Source organism: Aphelocoma coerulescens, chromosome 4 (assembly GCF_041296385.1).
Source record: "Aphelocoma coerulescens isolate FSJ_1873_10779 chromosome 4, UR_Acoe_1.0, whole genome shotgun sequence".
In the NCBI taxonomy this organism is placed as follows: Eukaryota; Metazoa; Chordata; class Aves; order Passeriformes; family Corvidae; genus Aphelocoma; species Aphelocoma coerulescens.
In genome coordinates, this window is record NC_091017.1 from 29,637,623 (window position 1) to 29,657,476 (window position 19,854).

The 19,854-nt window shown below is 46.7% G+C and overlaps 1 protein-coding gene across 4 annotated transcripts in view; it reads right to left on the minus strand.

The window, feature by feature from the left end:
- Positions 1-19,854, minus strand: part of LEF1 (lymphoid enhancer binding factor 1) — a 71,051-nt gene that overhangs the window by 26,244 nt on the left and 24,953 nt on the right. For all 4 annotated transcript variants that reach the window (XM_069013319.1, XM_069013316.1, XM_069013320.1 and 1 more), the window contains exon 5: positions 3,503-3,635. In XM_069013319.1, the coding sequence (XP_068869420.1) occupies positions 3,503-3,635 (133 nt within the window). The remainder of the gene's footprint in view (positions 1-3,502; positions 3,636-19,854) is intronic.

A 19,854-nucleotide genomic window follows, 5' to 3' on the forward strand; every position in this document is an offset into this window, starting at 1 on the left:
TTTTGGAAACTTGCTACCACAGAGGATCAGTGGTTAATTAAGAATCGTTTTCAGGCCTGTAATGGTCACACTTGATATGATTCATTTGGCTTCCAATTGTCACTCCAGTTCCAACTAAGCTCTTCATCAAGTTGACTCCTGTGGGCTCCAAGGTCAATCTGTTTTGCAATGGTAGTATTTCATGGAAAAATAAGAGTCCCATCAGGAATGATCCATCAGCTCACATTCCCCAGAACACAGAGTCCTACAACTGCAAGAATCACCTCAAGATTAAAGCTAATCCTCATCCCAAAAGGGTCTGTGGTCTCCATTCTTCACCTAAACCTTGTTCCCCAAGGAGACATGGAATTACAGTTGCAGAGGCCACAAAGACATTGGTTTATTTAAATGTGTTTGGGGAAGAGGGGGTGAAGCAGAAGGAATTGTTAAGTCTACTTCACATGTTAAATCAGCTGCTTTAAAAGGGTATTAAATATTAATGTGGTGACACTCCAAAGGTCCAAGACTGAGCATATGCTACCTTGACACTTAATTTATAGATTGATGTTACAGATTTATTCCCCTCCCAGTTTGTATTTAAATCTTCTGAATTTAATTACAAGATTTGAAGAATGTCTGTCAGGACTGTGTACGGGAAAACATGGAAAATAATACCAGTGGTGTTATTGTCTCAAAAAAACTAAATTTTCAGACTTGGAACCACAACCTGAGTGAGTTGAATTTCTGACCAGTTGTCTTTTCAAAGGTGTAAAACAGCTGGTAGCTGACAGGAAAGGAAACACTTTACATATCCCAGGGCTGTTACATGAGAGGGAACACTCTTTGCGAGTGGTTAAAAAAAAAGAAAACCAAACAAGGTGTTAAAGAAGCCCAGTGTCTCATCTCTCACATCTCTGGTGATGACTGATGCTCCTGGAAGTGATGACATGACCTTGCCCCTGCCAGAACAAGTTCTGCACAAGGAACTGGGCCACTCCTTCCCCAGAATCTGCAATTCTGACCCACGGAGACAACACTGCTCTCTCTTAACTAATGCACAATAGTTACTGCTAATCCAAAACTTCTGGCCCCTTATGGACGGCTACCAGCACCTAATGCCCAGAGGAGCACACACAGCTACCACATGGCCACTGCTCTCCAAAGCAAGTTCTCACAAGAGGGTTAAAGAAAAAAATTATAAAAAATTAAAAAAAAAAAAGTGACTGCCTTTAGGAAGGTGGTTCTGTGTGTCCATCCCAAAGTGCCTTGGGTGCAAGAGGCAGTGCTGAGGGCAAGCTGCTGCGGACCCCCTTGTTGGAGGATTTTGGTGGGAGAAGGGCACCCTGGCATCAGGGCTAGGGCGCCAGGGCACTGCCTTGTTCCAGACCCACAGTGGGAGGCGAGGACAGAAACAATGGTTGGAGGCATTTGGCAGAGGACCTGAGGAAAAGAAAAATCCTCTCTGCAGCTACTGCATGGGCTACTTCAGTGTGGCTGCTCCCACACGCCGGTGGCATCGAAACAGGGAGCATGGACAGAAAGACCACACACATCAAGGAGACCATCCCAGACAAAACCAGCAGTCTCCAGGCTGCATTATCCACATCATCCATCGCCATCTTTGCCAGACACTGAGCAAAGGGATCAAGAGCCCATTCAGGAACACCAGAGGGCAATGAGCTTTGTGCCTCCTGGCAGAGCCCCTCGGCAGGCTTGCACTCAGGGATGGGGATGTGACTGGTGGGATGCTGGACAGGGGAGAGGGTAGAGAAGCAGCAGAAGAGAGGATGTGCAGCAGCAACAACAAACCAGATGTTGTTTAGTTGGGGTCTGCTGTACAGGAATACAAAAATAAACTGGAGTAAAGGCAAAAAAATGGGGCACAGGAGGGCAAACTCAGCATGCAGTAAGCAAAAACCTCTTGAGCTCACAAACTGCAGGAGCAGGTTGTGCCCCAGCTGTCACAGCCAGCTTCAGCAAGAGGTGGAAATCCCATTCTCTTAACGCGTGGCACCCCTGGGATTTCAAGGAATGAGTGTGAATATCCTTTTCCTGGGCACTGATGCAAAGGAAGAAGACAAATGAGGACAGGAGGTCTCCATTTGCTTCTTCTAAGTCTGAAAGAGGTATTATATATGTATCTACAGGCCAGGCTTTCCAGGCAGAGTGCTTTTTGTATTCCCCTTCCCTAGAAAAAACCGAACAACTAACCACCAAACAGCAAAAGACACACAGAACCAACAGGCCATAGCATTTTCTGGATGTAGCCCATGTTATTATCTCCATAGCACAGCCAAAATAAAACGTAGGCATTCAGGGAAAGACAAAAGAAAAAGTCTCTCTCCCTGAACAGTGATGACTAGAAGCCTCTTCAGGTAAATGGGACTACTGGGCATGTGGATGTGTGCCTGGGTAAAGCAGAGCTTCACGATTTTGTCAACTGGGTGTCACACGTGGTGGGACATGCCAGCGCAGACAGAGGCAGGGAGAGATACCCTCCAGGACTGGTCATGGCACTGACAGGCTTCCTGCCCATGCAGAGATACACAGACTACCATGAATGCCTTTGTAAACCCTCTTCTCTCGCTCCTTTCCTCCTCATCACCAGGTCTCCCATGCAGATTTCTTCTGCTCAGGTGCTTACCCAAACCCTGGCTCAGACCCACGACAGCCATGGCCAGTCCTCCCCTTGCATCTCGCCAACATCCATCACATCCCTCCCCAGCTCCTGCAACCCATTGCAAGCAAGCACACCCTTCCCAGGAATCCCTTGGGCTCTCCTGGGTACTGGGCAGAAGCTCTTGGCACAGGCTGGGCTTGACACCTTGGAGACTGTCTGCTCTTCCCTGGGGGCCTGCAGACTGACTCTGAGCAGGGCTGGTCTGACATTCCCAGATGTGGATCTAGGAGGCTTTTGGGTTTGCATTAAAGAGTCCTAGAGGTGCAGAGAAAACTTGACATCCATGACATGTAACAAGATGCTTTCTGCAGAAGGCAGCCAGCACAAGAAGGTTCAAAAATGTCACATTTGTAAAGCTTTTACTTGCACAGGCTCAAAACTATTTTTATGGGCAATGCTTTGATTATGCCAAGTGACATATAGAAGAAAATGGACAGCTAGAATACAAGGATATAAAATAAAGTGAAAGAAAAAGTTTCAATAACACCACTACTGAAGCACTTGCCCCTCTGTTTTCAGAAAGGTGAGGGAAGGTTGCCCTTTCTGCATCTGCATGCTGCAAGCCTTGGGCACCACAGGAGATGGTAAAGACTGGCTGCTGTTTACTGAGATTTTGAAAGATTTTGATGAGAAAAACAAGCCCAAATTATCACTTTAGAAAGAGCATAAAAATTTAACCTGCCAATTTAAATATTAGTATCACAGCAGAACTGCCATCTGTGAAAGCAGGCATATGCATCTGGAAGCCACCCTCCAAAATAATACAAATAAAGCTCTGTCAGCACCATGGAGGGCACCAGGACCACCCTGCATCTCCACCGTGCTGGGAAAGGATGGGCTCACCTTGTTTGGAGCTGACGTCAGAGGGGATGTGAGACGGGTGTGACCCCGGGGAAAAGTGCTCATCGCTGTAGGTGATAAGAGGGGTGAGGGGGTGAACCGCATGAGAAGGCTGTACCACGGGCACCTTGTTGGACTGCAAGAGAAGGACAAAAGTTAAATTGTGTTAGTGAGACTTCTGCTTTGAGAAAAAAAAAAAAAAAAAAAAGACGACATTTCCAAAATGCTATTTTAAAATATCTGCATTGCTGAAGCGGGGGAAACAGATGGACAGACATGACATTGGGGCTAGTGGATGGAAACCAGGTTTGCTGCCAGAATCGGCATCCTCAAACCACTGGCACCCGAGGAGGGATGCAGCTATTGAGGAAATGCAGGGAAATGGGTGGGAGCCGGGAGCAGGAAGAAAGGCATTTGGGAGACATTGAGACAGGGCTGCGGAAATGGCAAATGGAGAGCTGCAGGGCAGGAGGAGCAATGTGCTGGGCAGGCAAGCACTGTGCACCAAGGGCTGTGACCTAAGGACAGCAGAGTCAGCAGCAGTGCTGGAGAAACCCTTTGGTTACAGGAACAGCATTTAAAAAAAGAAGGCTTAAAGTACAGGCTTGCCATATCTCCAGCCTTAAGAGCAGCACAAGCTTCCTCAACTTCCTTCTTCCTCTCCACTGTTCTCCTGCACAGCCATGGCACAGCACAGCTGGGACAAACCCCCACCATCACCAGAGGAATGGCAAGTTTGTCCCTTGCAGTTTTACACACTCTGGATGAAAACTCTTGGTCTGTGTACCAGGTGACTAAAAGGGCACCCTTAGAAGCCTGATTTCATACATAAGCAGTTGGCAGTGGCCTCTCAAGGGGGTCAGTGAGAGGGGAGACCTTCTGAGTGCAGGGGGACAGCTGGGAGGCCTCTGACTATCAAGGAGAACTCAAAGTGCTACAAACACCGACGAGGGTTCTGAAATGGGTGCCATAAGGTGATGTCCATGCAGGGAAAGATGCACACTTCCCACCAGCACTTCCCAGAGTGCGGAGGCACAGGGGAGGAGGCAGGCAGCATGGTGGAAGGATCCTGTCCACAATTATGCCCTTAGATCAAGGTTGCAAGACAACAGAACTCCTCAATCCCAATTAAATCCTGCATTATTAACACTGCTTGAAATTCAGTTTGCTCTTTCCACAGTGGGACAAGCCATAGTAATGATGCCAGCATGTAACAGGCCCTCCTCATTTGTACCTTGCCACTTTACCCTGACCCTTAGCACAAATAATTATGGAATAAACAGGTTTTTAATACCCCCCCCCCCCCAAAAATAAAGCTATCCTTCAGACAGACACACTGACAGCAAGGACAGCCTGTCGCACATGAGGAATTAAGAAAAAAAATAATTTAAGAGGCCAATAAAATTAATTTTCATTGAGTTCACTATTGAAATCCTGGCACAAAGCAGATATTAGGACATAGCTCCATGCACAAGTCCATGATTTTTCTGGACTTCTGGAAGCAGACGGGTTATTAAATGGACAACTCAATTTATTGTTAAGGCCGGTAGGAGTAGAGGAAAGGAAGCAAACGGGAACCAATGCAGCATTTTCTGTTTTCCTTGTTTCCAGAGCACCACCTTAAGGAACTTGCCTTAGCAGGCAGTATCTTCTTAATGTCTGACCTATCCCTCCAGTCATATAGCTCAGAATCTGGTGCCATGAATTTTTGCTAAATTATGCTATCCTTGCTCTCCTCTTAATTTTACGGTTTTCAACACAGATTTGCTTTCCTGTGGGAAAGAGATAAGAACCTGAGGATTTTAATTTAAGCTTCGGCCTTGTCTTATATTTTGCAAGATGGAGAGAGAAAGCAGCACTAGTAGGTGTTTTAAAGCCAACAAGCATTAGGTCCATTTTTATGACCAAATAATAAAAGCAATATGAATTCTCAATAATATCTATGAGTTGAGTTGTAAAAGGGGATACCTCAGACTCCTATTCATCTTCTCCATCCGTATAAATTCCACAAAAACCAGATGCCAACAAATTTCAGATGATTTACAAATCGGGCCTCAGTCTTTAGCTATGGGCCAGCCCACCATTCAGCCATTACTTTATCAACAATAAACTGTATATTATGAATAAAGATAAGCAATAGATGTATTTAGGTCACACACACACAGCTGCTAATCAGCATTAATTTCTCAAAATTTAGTAATTAACATTTTGTATTGTACTGGATGTAATTGTCATGCACGCCCCTGGTATCAGGGTTCCTTGCTTTCAGAAATCACGCGTTTATACTTAGAGCATGCCAATCCCTGTAGCCTCTCGCTCTCCAGCATCCTGCAGATTTGATTTTATTTTCTAATTCTTGGCACCTTATCCCCTAAGCCCATGGCAGCGGCTTTCAACGGGCGAAGGAACCGTGAGAAGTCAGGAGAAAAGCAAACCGCTTGTCAGCGGGCTTAAAATTAACATATAAACGGGCCATATCTCCATTAAGAGCATTTGGGGGTCTGCAGAGCCAGAAACTGGGAGAAAAAAAGTAACGATAAATAATAGCAATAATGCAAAGCTTCCCAGCCTGCCTGCCCCACGCTGCTTTGGGAAGACCCAGGGAGCTCTGGCAGCTAAATCCTGCTGGTCACCCCAGCATGACACCAGACAGTGGCTCGCTGGGCACAGGCTGAGCCTCCCTGTTTCCTCTGGTCCCACCAAGATGGCCACAGTGATTGACAGCGGGAGGACGCACAGGGTGACACACACAAGATAAAAAACCAGGAGGGCAAAGGCCTGATGACATATTTGCCAAAAGCCCTATGGACTTGAAGTGGTTCTGCCACAGCACCTGCCCTACAAGGCAACCCAGATGGGTTATCTGGGCTTTCCTCACAGAGAGGGTTCAGGGCAGGAGACCAAGACCTCGTATGCAGACCTGGATGCCCCTCTTGCCACCCTCTCAGCCCTCCCAATCCCAGCTGGGGTGAGGGATTGTCCCCAGGCACCCCATCCAGTCCCATGGACACTGCCCTGCACCCTTTGCCCTGAGGACATCTGGACTGGGGATGTTGCCAAAGCCCCTTCCACCACCTACTGCTCACAATGGGCACTAGTGCTTTCCAGGGGTGTGAGGCATGGCCAAATCCTGCCTCACACTGTGGTGATGAGAAGCACACTGCTTCTACTGCATCCCAGTCCTTACCCACTGGCTTCCTCCTCCCACAAACATGCCACCCCTACTACATTTGTCTCCCCAAATCCTCCAAAGACAATGCATACAACTGCAGAAAAACTTGAGAGACTGACAGAGACACAATCTTGGTCAACATGACCTCCATGCAGGGGGAACTCCATTCCCCATGGCTTGCTGAGTACATGCTGACCAAGCCCACAACCACCACAGCTCTCCCTGGCACACTGGTGACATTTATATCTAATACAGGCATGGTCCACAGAGTGCCTTTTCTCCTCAGCCCAGCCTGAAAATCTCCTGCAAAACCCCATCAGTCCACATGCCTTCAGTGAGACAATTACATAATTACACACTGTCCTATGTGAGGTTCTTCGGTATTTCAGTACAGAAATTATACTTCATCCACCCACCAAAACATAGCATTTTGGTGCAAGTAGGTACCCAGGCAGCTTCTAAAGCCACAATAAAGTGAATGAGGATGAAATTTCCATTTCCATTCTCATTTCCAAGACAATCTGGAGAAGCTGAATGTTTGTTGAAGCTGTCCCATGCACAGCTCTGATGCAGTGTACATGGTGTATTACCACACCACACCACACCATACCACACCACTGAAGTTCCATTCTTTGTGCCTAAGCTTCTTCACACAACCTGGAAAGTAAAGGAAATGGGACATACAGCATAGCTCAAGACACTCAGTTTGAAAGAAGTAAATTACTAAATATGAGAACCTGTTATTTACAACCTGAAGACCACCTGTTTTGTTTTTGGACACCTTATCATGCATGTGTGACCTGTTATGAACACTAAAGGCTAATGGGAAAGGGATAGCCTATTCCTGATGCCCTAGGGACACACAGCTGTGCCCCACAACACTCAGCTCAAAGGGACACTCCTGAGCAATTCAACCTTGGTGGTCTCCTTCTCAGAGACCAAAAGGCCACCAGGGCTCCAGTCCCAGAACACAGTCTTGCAGCACAGACCACGCCAGCATCCTTTGGGAACTGGCCTCTCTGTGGCCCTCCCTGGGGCACATTTTCTCATCATCTTGGTCTCTTTTATTTCTCTCATACATGTGCTCTCAGGTTGAAGTGAAGCAGTGCAGGCAGGGGACAGTCCCCTGAAGGACACCACCAGGACTGGGAGAGCATACATGTACTGGAAACAGCAGAAGCCAAATTATTTGGCCAATTAGGGCTAAGATGAAACTGCTATTCAGTTTGATGACTGACCTGAACAAAACCCCTAGATCCCCAGTACAATGTTGGTGGGCAGAGGGTAAGAGCTTACAGGGAAGAGGGCCCTGACCCACCAGTAGGCATTATCCCAACAGGAGCTTTGCTATGCACCAGACACCTGTTTAAAGCTATTGCTCTGTTAAAGTAACGCAGGAACAGGTCAGTACAACAGCAAACACTTCCCTTGCAAACAGCAATCACAGTCTGCAAGTGGTTAAGATTGAACCTACTCAGGCATTTTGGCCAGGGCAAGGAGCAGGGTGAGAAATCCCCTGGCTGTGGCCCTGGCACAGCTGCTGCCACATGCCCTGCACTGGCAGTGCCGCACCTGCACGCACAGAGCCACTCACCATTTCAGACATGTGCCTGCCCTCTCATCCAAGGAGCACACTATGAGACAGTTCAGATTAATCTCTAGTGAGTTGGTGGTGAAATGCTGCAGCTCATATTCAGTCTGAATCCAGTAAGTTTTCCCTCATTTTTGAAATGCTTCCAAAGAAAAGCAAGAGTCCGGAAAAAACCAAACCTCACACCCTCCCCAAACAGCCAGCTAATGCTTCAGTGAAGGCCCACACCTGTAAGGTATCCTATATGCAACAAGTGTGCAAAAACTATAAAAAGCCTGAGACAGCCATGGCAAAAATGCCTGTAGGTCAGCGCTGGGCGAGGCAGGCAGCTGGGAGCTCCTGCTGAAGCTGGGCCACCATTTGTTCCAGCTGCTGCACAGAGAAAGATATTAAATTAATGACCCTTCAAAGGACACACATCTACAAAGGAGGTTGCAGGCAGGCAGGGAGCTTTGCAGAGAACCATGAGGCAAGCAAGCCTCTGCACACAAGACACAAACGTCCCTCGTCAACACCCGAAGAGGTGCTGGGTTGGTTTTTGTTTTGTTTTTCCTCTTTTCTTTAAACACAAAGTCACTTCTAAAAAGCAAAAGAATGCTCCAGCCTGTCCACTCTTCCTCTCCTGTCAGCAAGTTATGCATGGGTTACAGATACTAGCAGATGATCTTCTCAATTAGGACTAAAATAAGTCTACCAAAAAAAAAAAACAACCCAAAACCAACTTAAGGATGAATAAATGCATGCATTCCCTTTCATTCCTGAAAGAGGAGGTCATTTGAAGAAACAGCTTTAACTTTTTGACAAGTGTTAAATTTAGGGGGAAGACACAACAGACAGCTCCTCAAAAAAACCCCACCACCAAAACATCTCCAAACCTTTCCACTACTGCTATAGCAGTACCTCAAAGTAAAAGGACCAAATGGTCTTGTTATTGTGGAAGGATTTGAGGCCTTGATCTTGAAGAGATAAGAAAAATTAATTCCTTTTTTAGCCTATTCTCTTTTCTGGAGCCCTGAAATCATCCTTAGGCTGAAGGTTTTAGCAAACCCAGAAAGACAGCGGTTTCAGCTGTCCTCTCAAAATACCAACAGCATTTTAATGGCTAAACTAACTCTGTATTTATGCCTTTGCTGACCAGCTGTTGCAATAAAAATGCAAGATCAAGAGGAATGTAGTTTTGGAGCAATGTCAAAACCAGGCCCATGTCTGGCTTCATCATGGACAGGCTTTAGCAAAGGAGTACCAGTGGTGGAAAAGGAGGCGGTAACAGTAAGGTGTTTTGGCCAAAACTAGTTACCAGTAGTGGAAACAAGCTCATCAGCACCAGCAGTAATTGCAATTACTATTTGCCATGTCCCTGAGAGTTATTGTACAGTCCCTTTTCATAGACAACTTTGCAAAGATGCAGCAAGGTCAAGATATAGAGAGCTCAGGTTACTCCCCTGGCCCCAAACCATTTTTTAGAGAAAAGAGTTTTATGTCCAGCTTCTTTCTAGGCTCTTGACAGCAGAGATAATTTTATGTCTAATTTTCTAAATCTTCTCCAATCCTTGGACAGTGCAGTTGGGAAAATGCCAGAGTGGGTATGGGGGGGGGGGGGGGGGGGAGGGGAGGTGTGGATTGCAGCATTACTTTTAGCCTCACCTGAAGCTAAAAGGAACAGGGATAGGAAAGCACACCCACAGGAACACACTGCTCACAGGAAACAGGGGCTTAGGAATACTGTGATTTATGAAAGACAAATAAAAATGGTGCAGTCTTTTAACCCTGCTTCACCACTGGGCAGTGGGAGGCCATTTATCTCACTGACCTTTCGTGCTTACAAACAGCAGGGGGGACACCCCAGGGACTCGCCATTTTGAGGAGGTGAAGTGAAATGCTGCATAGATGCTGATGTGAAACTTTACAGCTTTACAGCTGCTAACACTTACTCAGAACAAAACTAAAATCAAAACTGCATGTTTCAGGGGGCAAACTGATGGCTTGACAAGGTCAGAAAAAAGTCCTCCTGGTCCCCCTTTTCCTCACGTACTGTATTCAACTCTTCACTATTGAACTAAATTGCACTTCATGCTGGGAGTCAGGAAAGGGCAGAACAAGGAAGTTACTCTAAGTCAGTCATTGAAAGCATCCCCATCTCCCCAGGACACACTGCATCATTGAACTAGAGTCAGAGCATGCCAGGAGCCCTCAGGAGTTGGAGAGAAGAAGCTGCCAGTACATCAGCAGGTGAAGGAGGCACCCAGGACACTTGCTAGACCTTCCCATGGTTATTTGGGAGCAGGAAAAGTTTGTGACCTTTTTCCAGCTGCTCAAACCACTTTCCTTTTTGGGAAGCCCAGCAGCAAGTGTCTCTGTCTGCAATGCACAGGAAAGGCAGCTTCATGGCCAACAGTACCATGCCACAGTCCACAGGCACAAAGATGAGCACCTGAAGCAAGGGGGTGTCACAGCTGGAAGTGCACAAGGCAGTGTACAAGGGCAGGCAAGAGGAGCTGGAGAAAACTGTTCTGCCGGAAGCCCAAAGGGTTGGTGTGCAATAAAAAATACAGTGCAACAGCCAGGGGAGCATTGCAAAGGAAAGCATAAATGTGATTTGACAAAGCCTAGAATAAGTATCTATCTGGATGGATTACAATCAGTCACTAAATTCAGGTTAATTGCAACGTTAGTGAGAAACCACCACTATTGCCTTGTCTACATTCTTGTCTTTTCCCAACTTTTTCACCCCTCCCTCCCCTTCAATCTTGGAAATTAATATAGCACAACTGTGATTTTTTTTTTTGCTGAAAAGTTGTAATAAGCATTTGAGTTCCCTCAAGACAGCTTTAAAAACACGGGTGTTGAATCTCTGACAGAAACATGCTTTATTTCAAGTGTTCATTAAGCACTGCCATTAAGTAAGTGATTAAAGCACACCCAGTATTAGAATAGCTTGATTAGAAATCCCCTGCTATCTCCATTTTCTTCTCTCCCATGACTTCTTAATTTGTTTGTTCTTGCCTGCTCAGGAAGGCTGACGGGAGGCCTGGAGTGCTGGTGAACCATGTGGGGAGCCAGGCAGGTCTTGTAAGGCTCTGATCAGGGGAGGACAAGCCCACTTCAATTTCTGTACTGCAAGTTCACACATACAGAGATTACACCTAGTTTTACACAGCCCATTGGTTTTAGAAATATGACTGATAGGGCATTAAACTGGCAGAAAACGTACACTCTCACAGAAAAAAACTTCCCCTGTTATAATATTTTGCAGTATCTTATTTCACTCTCTAAACTCAGCAATGGGTTCTCTTGGGTGGAGATTAACTGCCAGCAAACACTCCACAATTTGACACCCAGTGCTTGTTTTAAGCTCTGGTTTCTGCAAGATGGTCCTTTAACTTTGGCCATCCTGAATAGCTAATGCTTTTCCTGATGTAAAGACAAGGCCTACACCCAACAAACAGGAACCTGCATCATCAAATCACACACTCAACCCCAGGAATCTCTTAGCACCCCCAAAAACCTGGTAAATGGGACTGCTGCCACTACAAATACTCTGGATGGTGACACACCCCACGGGCCTTTACACTGTGCAGCATCCCTTCCTTTGCCTAGTGCATCCTTGTCCCATACCCCCATCAGCTGGAAAGGTGTTTTCCCCCATTGTTTCCTGACCTGTCCAGAACACTTTTGGTTCATTATTGGCTAAAGAGAACAGAGGCCCAGCAATGTTCTAACAAGCCCAAGCTTGAGCCTCTGGGTTGCAGAGTTCTGGCTTATTTGATTGCTTGGACAATAAGGACAATTGTCCTAAGCCACTAGAGGAAGCCTGCTGGACATCAGAGGAGCCAGTGTCCACAGCCAAGCCGCTTGCCAGGGGGGAACAGTCTTATGTGACAGGGATCCCCAGGGGGTCTGGGTGGGGGGAAGGGAGCTGGAGTCCATCCTGGTGCCACCTCTTGTGCCATCTTCATCTCTTCCCTGGGGACAAAGCCTCTCTGGTTTCTGTCACCAGAGCTGTCTGCTGAGTTAAGACGAAGACACGAGCTTGTTTTGCTGCCTCGAGGTTATCAGGATCCCTGCTCACAACAACTTTGGCATTTTCTCCAGTGTACTCAGACCCCCTGCTTCTCTCACAGGCAGAGGGATGTGCTTCAGTCCAATATTCAAACCTTGGAAGTGACTCAGACAAGTAAAACACCCTCTACCACATAGCACACAAGCGTTGTGTGAAAGCAGGCTGTCCGACGACAACAACCTCTGAAGCCCAGCATTTCTGTTCTGGCAGACAGTGTGCGTCACAGGATGGGATGACTTTTCCTCATCGGCCTCCTCAGGTCCCACAGGATACAGACCCAGGCTCCTGGGGGGAACCAAGAAAAAAATCCATCCTGCACCCTGGTGACAGGAAGATGCCTTTCGGCACTGCACACACAGAGGATCAAAAGTGCTTGAAATAGGACCTCTCTTAAATGTATTTATATTAAGTCTATGTTACAGCCTATTCAATACCATATGTCATAACAAAGACTATCAGAGGCCCAGAAAACTGAGAATTGGGTCAACTTCTCTCTGAGCTGCAGTTTTCAAGGTGCATTGAATAGAGACATTCTCGATTAAGAAAATGCAAGAGTATGACATGTATTGGGAAAAAAAATCTTAGCTATGACATATAGAAGGTAAGGACAAGGGCTTGACACCTGTCCAAGCACGTGGCACACCTTTACGTGTTTAAAACCTCTGTTCACCACAGTTAAGTTTGCAGCTTAGAGGTTGACCAGACAGCAAAGCAAAGATCATGCTGGACTGGTCAAGCTACCCAACATGACTGATGTTTTGGGAAGTGCTCTTGACTCATCCGCCCTCTAAAAAACAGGGGACAAAAAGAAAAAAACTATAGAAATGGATGTGACGATGGAGGAGTGATGAATTTGATGACGTCAATGACTCCTCTCAGCTGGCCTTTGCTCCTGGCAAGCCCTGTTCCCCACTGCACTGATGCTGCTTGAAGACTCCTGCAGGGAAACCAGTGCCAAGGCCAAGCCCCCTCTGGCTCTGAAGTGGCAGGAAAGGCTGCCCTGATTTGCCATGAGGTGAGGAGACCCTGCTGCTGGGATTTTAGCTCCTTCAGGGGGGTTTCCTGGCAGCAGTGGAGCAGACCTGATCCCAATATGAAGTGCAGTGCTGACAGCTGGGGCTGCATGCACGGCATTAGGTGTTGCAGGGGCAGGCAGGGCTGGGTGGGATGGATGCAGAGGTTGCTCAGCATATGCCCTCAGAGGGGGCATCTTCTCCAAATTCGAGGCTCTCAGGCATCATTGACCCTGCCTGCGCACTGTAAAAAGTTTTCAAGTAACTTCCTTGAGTCCGGCTAAACCGTATTAACAGATTTATCCAATAACATGCAAATTTGGGTTTTAATGAAAAGTCTTAAGTCCCAGCTCTAAGTGATTTGGACTTTTTTGCTAATGGCATCGGCTAATGACCAAAGATTTAACGCATCAAGTCTTAGCATACATCAGTGCAAACAATATAACCATTTAGTGGAGGCAAAAAGTCATCTCATTAGACATCCATCATTGGATGTGGGCAAGATGGTCCAAAGGCTTAAAATAAAATATTCATTTTTAAACTAAAAAAAAAAAAAAAAAAAAGAAAAAAAATCCCTAAAAACGTACAAATCATTAGGCCAAAAGTAGCAGTCTGCTAAAGCTTCACTGGGATTGAAAATGCAAACTGCAACGTTTATCTGGAGGTAAAACGCATTTGCAAGTACTTAAATTCAGCAGCACTGTTCCACAGAAGACAAAACCAATTTTAACAGGAATTAAAGCAATAGGGCCCTCCAGAAACAGGATGTCTCTTAGACAGGTTATTTGAACTATCAGTAGAAGGTCACAACAGGAATTATTTCTCTACCACATTGTGCAAGATGATTTCAGTACAAACAAAAGTGTTGAAAAGCTACTAACTTAATTTTATAGATCATTCCCACGAGGGTTTGTCACATCAATGAGACACAAAAACATGCCCTAAAATTACATTTTTATGTAGCTAAAAATACAAAAATCATAGCACACAGCTAAGGACAAGCAAAGAATGACCCAAACAAGACATGGGCTCAAAGAAGCAGGGCTGGAAACACTGGGTTTTGGCCCAAACCATTGAGGCTGAATGTTTCATTTGGACTCTTGAAATATAGAGGAGCAATAAACCTATCACATAACACTGCTGGATGCTGAGCTACTCACACAAAATCTAAATGCTCATTATTTTTAGTCTTGTTTGCCAAAAGGCTTCTTAGAAGACACAAAAAGCCAGGATTGACACCTCCCAGCCGTGGGCTGACAGTGGGAGATGACTCCGGTGAGGGGAGGACTGTAATAATAATGGACCTGTGCAAGCTGCCTGTTTGCAGAAGGAGTGGAAAAAGGACATCCATATAAGATAGAGCACCCCACTATTGTGCCTGCAGGCTGTGTCTCCCAGGGCAGCTTAGGAAACATTTTTTTTCGCTCCCCAAAAAGCGGATACAGCAACCTCATGGCAAACCCTGTCTCCAGACGCAGAGGGAATCCAACAAAAGAGCCCTGAAGGGATGCTCCTACATCAGCTTTGGAGTTAGATCAGCCTCTAAGAGCTGCCTATCCTCACGGAAACACACACTTGTGACCTAGGGAGTCCTCAGGACCCAAAATGAAGCTGTGTCAGAGGACATTTAGGTTGAATATCAGGAAAAGGTTTTTCACCCAGAGGGTGGTCGGGCACTGGAACAGGCTCCCCAAGAAAGTGGTCCCAGCACCAATCCTAAGAGAGTTTAAGAAGCGTTTGGACACAAACTGGGGCCCATGGTGTGACTCTTGGGGTGTCCTATGCCATAGGACATGGAGTTGGACTCCATGATCCCTGTGGGTCCCTTCCAGCTCAGGATATTCTATGATTCTAAGAAAATGCATCTTTCCCTGTGTTGGTGGCATTGGCTTTCCTCCAACTCTTCACCATCTCTGTTCACCACTCATCCTTGCCTCTGCTCCATCACCCTGTACTCACCCTGGGAAGCTTCCTGGGCCCCCTGGCCCAGCTTGGCTCATTTATCTGCACAGCACCCTCAGGCTCCCCAAAACCAGGCATTTCCTTCAGCTTTCAGACCTTACCCCTGCAGGTGCATGGCTGTCCTGGGCACGGACCTGAAGACATGCCAGTGGCTGGGGTGGCAGCCCATGAGATGGGGGGAGACAGGAAGAAACATGGGACTCACCTACTCCCTATTCCCACCCCACTCAGTTTGGTCTGTTACATCTAAACACCTTCACCCACTTGGCCACAGGGCTTAAGAAAAGGTTGCTGGTATGCACAAGACACGTGATGCCTTTTAAATCCTGCATAGGATATTTCTGCTTCCTGCTAGACTTGATTTTTTTTTTTAATTCAAGAACTGCCCTTTAAAATTTAAAAATCACTTTTAAAAGCAAAAAATACACCCAGCCCACAACCTAAGTTTTGTGCAGCAGTCACCTACATACTCATAAAACCCCTGGGCTGTGCTTTATAACATGGGTAGAAGTCTAAACATCGTAAAAAAAGAGCCTAAATTGCCAGATTGCCCAAGCCTCCAGTAAATCACCCTTCCAGATGGGCTTAGAGCTGCACATAGAGCCCCACTAGTAGCAAGGGGTCACCCTGCAATTATATTTCAATCCTGCTAAACTCAAACAACATTATATGAGAGTTATGCTCAACTGCATTAAAGAGGCACTTCCAAAGTTTACCATCACCCTGTCATTACCAACAGTTCGGTTTTTCATTCAATTAATCTCCCCCTGTGCAATTAACTCCCCCCTCAAAGCATGGCAGAGGCTGGGATGGACAATTTCTTATCGTAACTACATCCCTCCTCAGTACTTTTCATTGCAATAAAGGCGGCGCTTGGGAGCAACACAGTGTGTTAGACTCTGCAAAACACCACTAAACAATTTATCAGGCAAAAAAGCAGCTCATGCCAGGAGGGCTTGGGGAAGCACTCAGCCCCTCACCCCCATCCACTGCTGACAGGTCAAATGGTCAAGAGTGCCAGAGATGCCCCAGTGCAACACTAATCCTTTTCTTTCTTGGTGTGGGCACACCAGGGATCTACATGAGACCTGCCCATCCCACACCCGCTGCTGAGGGGCAGCAAACCCTGGAACTGCTGCAGTGTCCAGCCTGGCCTGGCACTGGGACTGGGCAAACTCCGCCGGCGACCCTCCCACCCAGCAACCCCTCCTGCTGCCACCCCCAGCCAGCAACGTGGGCAAGGTCGGCAACCACATACCAGAGACCAGTTTTTGGTTTTTTTCCCCTGCTCCTTTCCTCTCTCTCTCTCTTTCCCCTGCTGCTACTCGAACTGGCAGACTCCCTCCCTTTTGCCAGCATTTCAGAGGCAAGGACCAGACCCTCACCCCTCTCCTGCACAGGGAGCAGATTTTTTAGCTGGATGATCTGAGGATCATCTGGCTCTCAGGCGAGAGATACGGGGACTCCTGCTGCAGGCCCCATGGATGCTGCACACAGACATTTTGAGTTTGCTCAAGAGGCCACATGTCCACAGCCAGCTACACAGTTTGCCACATTTATTTGCAGATGAGGCAAATTTTTACTGCCCCTCTTTTCAAGGAACAGGCTGGGAGACAAATTAAGGACATTCATTTCAGCCTTTTAATCAAGGAATCAAGTGCTCTGCTCTAAAAAAATATATTTATTTCCCTCTTCATGGCAGAAAGTACCCTTTCTGATGGACAGAAAGCATGGTCCCTCTTACTTCTATCCTACACCTCGTATAAGGATACCTTAACCTCATTAGAAACTGAAAATTACCCCAAATTTCAGGCAGTTAACATAATTCCACCATCTCACAGCCAAGACACTATTCTCACCAGTAAACAGGCAGAATTCCCCTTAGTTTTCTCAGAGTTTCAGCACCCGTGCCTGAAGACAAGGAGGGCAAATACCCTATTCCAACCAACCAGGCTAAGGACAGTCAGTCTCCAGACAGCCAGAGACAGGACCGTGAGCCATGGGGTGAATCCTTGTCACCCCTACTCAAGGGATGCGCTCCCGCATGCCACTGAACTAGCAGAGATGCAAAAATATGGCACCTCATGTGTGGCAGCAGAGACAGACAGGATCTGCTCATCTCAAACACCTCTTCCTTCTGCTTGCCCTCCCAAACCTCCCTGTCCACGCACAGGCTGCTTGTGGGCGACAACCAGCTCAAAGTGAGTAATTGAATGCCAGTCTACCAAAACAGTGAGAAAACAATATCCCCTCGCTGGAAGACACTGTAGATGATTTCTCATACACCCAGGATTTTGGCACTCACCATTTTTATCAATTGCACAGAACTAGGAGCTGAGAACATGAGGAGAGCAGCCCCTCGGTGTAGCACAGAGACAGAGCACAGCTTTTATCAGCATTAACTCTCTCGCTCTAAGTCAGAGGAAGGAAATGCTGCCTCCCCCACAACATTATTTTTTTTAAAAAACAACCACCTTTCCTCTTCAGAAGGGCCAGGCCAGGTGTTACATGCTCTCGACATCAAGCTAAGGCCAGGCTGGCTAATCTGTAGGTTCACTCGTTAACGAGATAAAGGATTTCAGTGTGGTGCCACAGCCGGGCTGTGGGAGCTGTGGGCTGGAGGAGCGCTGCCGGCAGCTGAGTGTCACTCCTGGAGGAATGCCTGACCTTTCCCGGGGCTTTGATCATGCTGGCTCGCAGCGTGAGATAACCAGCCCTTTGCAGAATCCGGAGGTAATAAAAAAAGCAGCTTTGAGGCCTCGTGTTTTTGCAGGGAAATACTTACCTGTGTTGCCAGCACGCTGCCCAGTCCCCACCACCGTCCTCCCCAGATTTCAGCCACTTTACAGCCAAACCCATGGCTGTCAACCAAGGGAATCACGGACAGCCTTCAGATGAGAGTTTTTAGCTCTTGTTTAATTTCTCTTAATTGAAGAGGGTACTTGTGCACCGTTCTTAGGGAGGATACAGAGACTCAAAAAAGAGCAGAGCAACAGAAGTAAGGTCCCCAATTAGTATGTGATTAAGCTGTAAGTAGGATAATAGGAGGAGAATTTTTGTATCTTATACAAACAAGATAGCAAAAGAGATAGATAAAAGCACGGAAGGGGAATAAAGCTTTATCCCCAGTTCCCCTCTGAACACTCAAGCCATACAGAAAGGAGTGGATTTGCCGAGAGTTTTTTGTTTGTTTGTGATTCTTTTAAAGATGGGTGTCTTTCCCAGGACAGTTCATGATGGGCAATTTAAACAAGCCAGTGTAGTACCCGGTTAGTAAAGCATGAAACACCTGGAACCCTGGGCTGAATGTGCTGAATCTGTATGTGATAATTAGATCAGTCTTGAATACTTCCTTTAATGAGTCTACACAAGCACCTCGTGCACCCAGCCTGCTTTTGGTTACCAGCCTAGAGAAGTCTGCACGGTCTTCTCAGGCTGGGGTTGTTTTTTGTTCAGTTCTGTTTGGGACACTGCAGTACAGTCTCTGAAGTTGGAGCTACAATTCCTTGATGCTCTCTGCAGGCTGTATATGAGGCACAGGGCTTGCTCTGCGGCACTCCTCAGCAAGCAGGCTGATGCCAAACCGAGCAGACCTGGATAAGTTACCCCTCTGGGGGGGAAAAAAGTTGTACTCAGCTACACTGCCTTCCTCACGGGGTTAACTATGTAGATTTCAGATGCAAATTTTACTTTAGGGCAGGCTTTATGGTATTAAGAGTCTCTTTTTCAGCCTTCTGAAATTTCATATGTATACATGCTAGAGCTCTCTCATCTCTCTTAATTGGGTTTTGTGGAATTTCAAGGCCTGGGGGCCAAGAGGGGAGGGCTGCTGATTAAAGCACGCCATGCAGAAGTGGATGCAGAAGTGTTGCACAGTAACAGGAGGCAAACAATTCCTCTGAACTACCTGCCTCCACATGCAAACCCCATCTGCCACTCAGGAGGAACCCCATGTTTTGTCCTGGCCTTCCTGAGGGTGCAAGGATGGCTCCTACCCTCTGCAATGGGCACTGCAGGGAGGATATTCAGCCCTGCTTCTCCCTAATGTGCAAATCGATTTCAGAGGTTTAGAGGCAGCTACATTTGTTTATTTCACTGGAAATAAGCCTGTGTGCCTGTGTCCTCACTGCAGACCCAAATGGGCCATCTTTCCACAGTCCTAACCATGACTTAGACACTTCAGGACCATTAAGGAGGAATTAAAAGGTGTTTAATCTCCCTTTATCTCTTTTCATAACCCAGCGCGTACATGTATGTCAAAATTTGTTAGGCTGTGATGTCTGAACTGATGAGATGACATGTGTCTGTGAGTCCCCACAATGAGAGCACAGAAAATAAAAAAAAAAAAAACTGGCCAAACTGTACCTCTCCACATACAAGGATTCAGTCCAGGAGCCTGCTTGCAGCAGCTAAATACAGATATTCACACACCCATTATAAATGCAGTCTAGTTTCATTTTTAACCCACAGGAGGGTGTGGAGGGAGAAGACATCAAAGCATGGACACAGGCTACCCTGGCATTCTGGGTGTGCAATTTTATCTTCCCTTCATTTCCC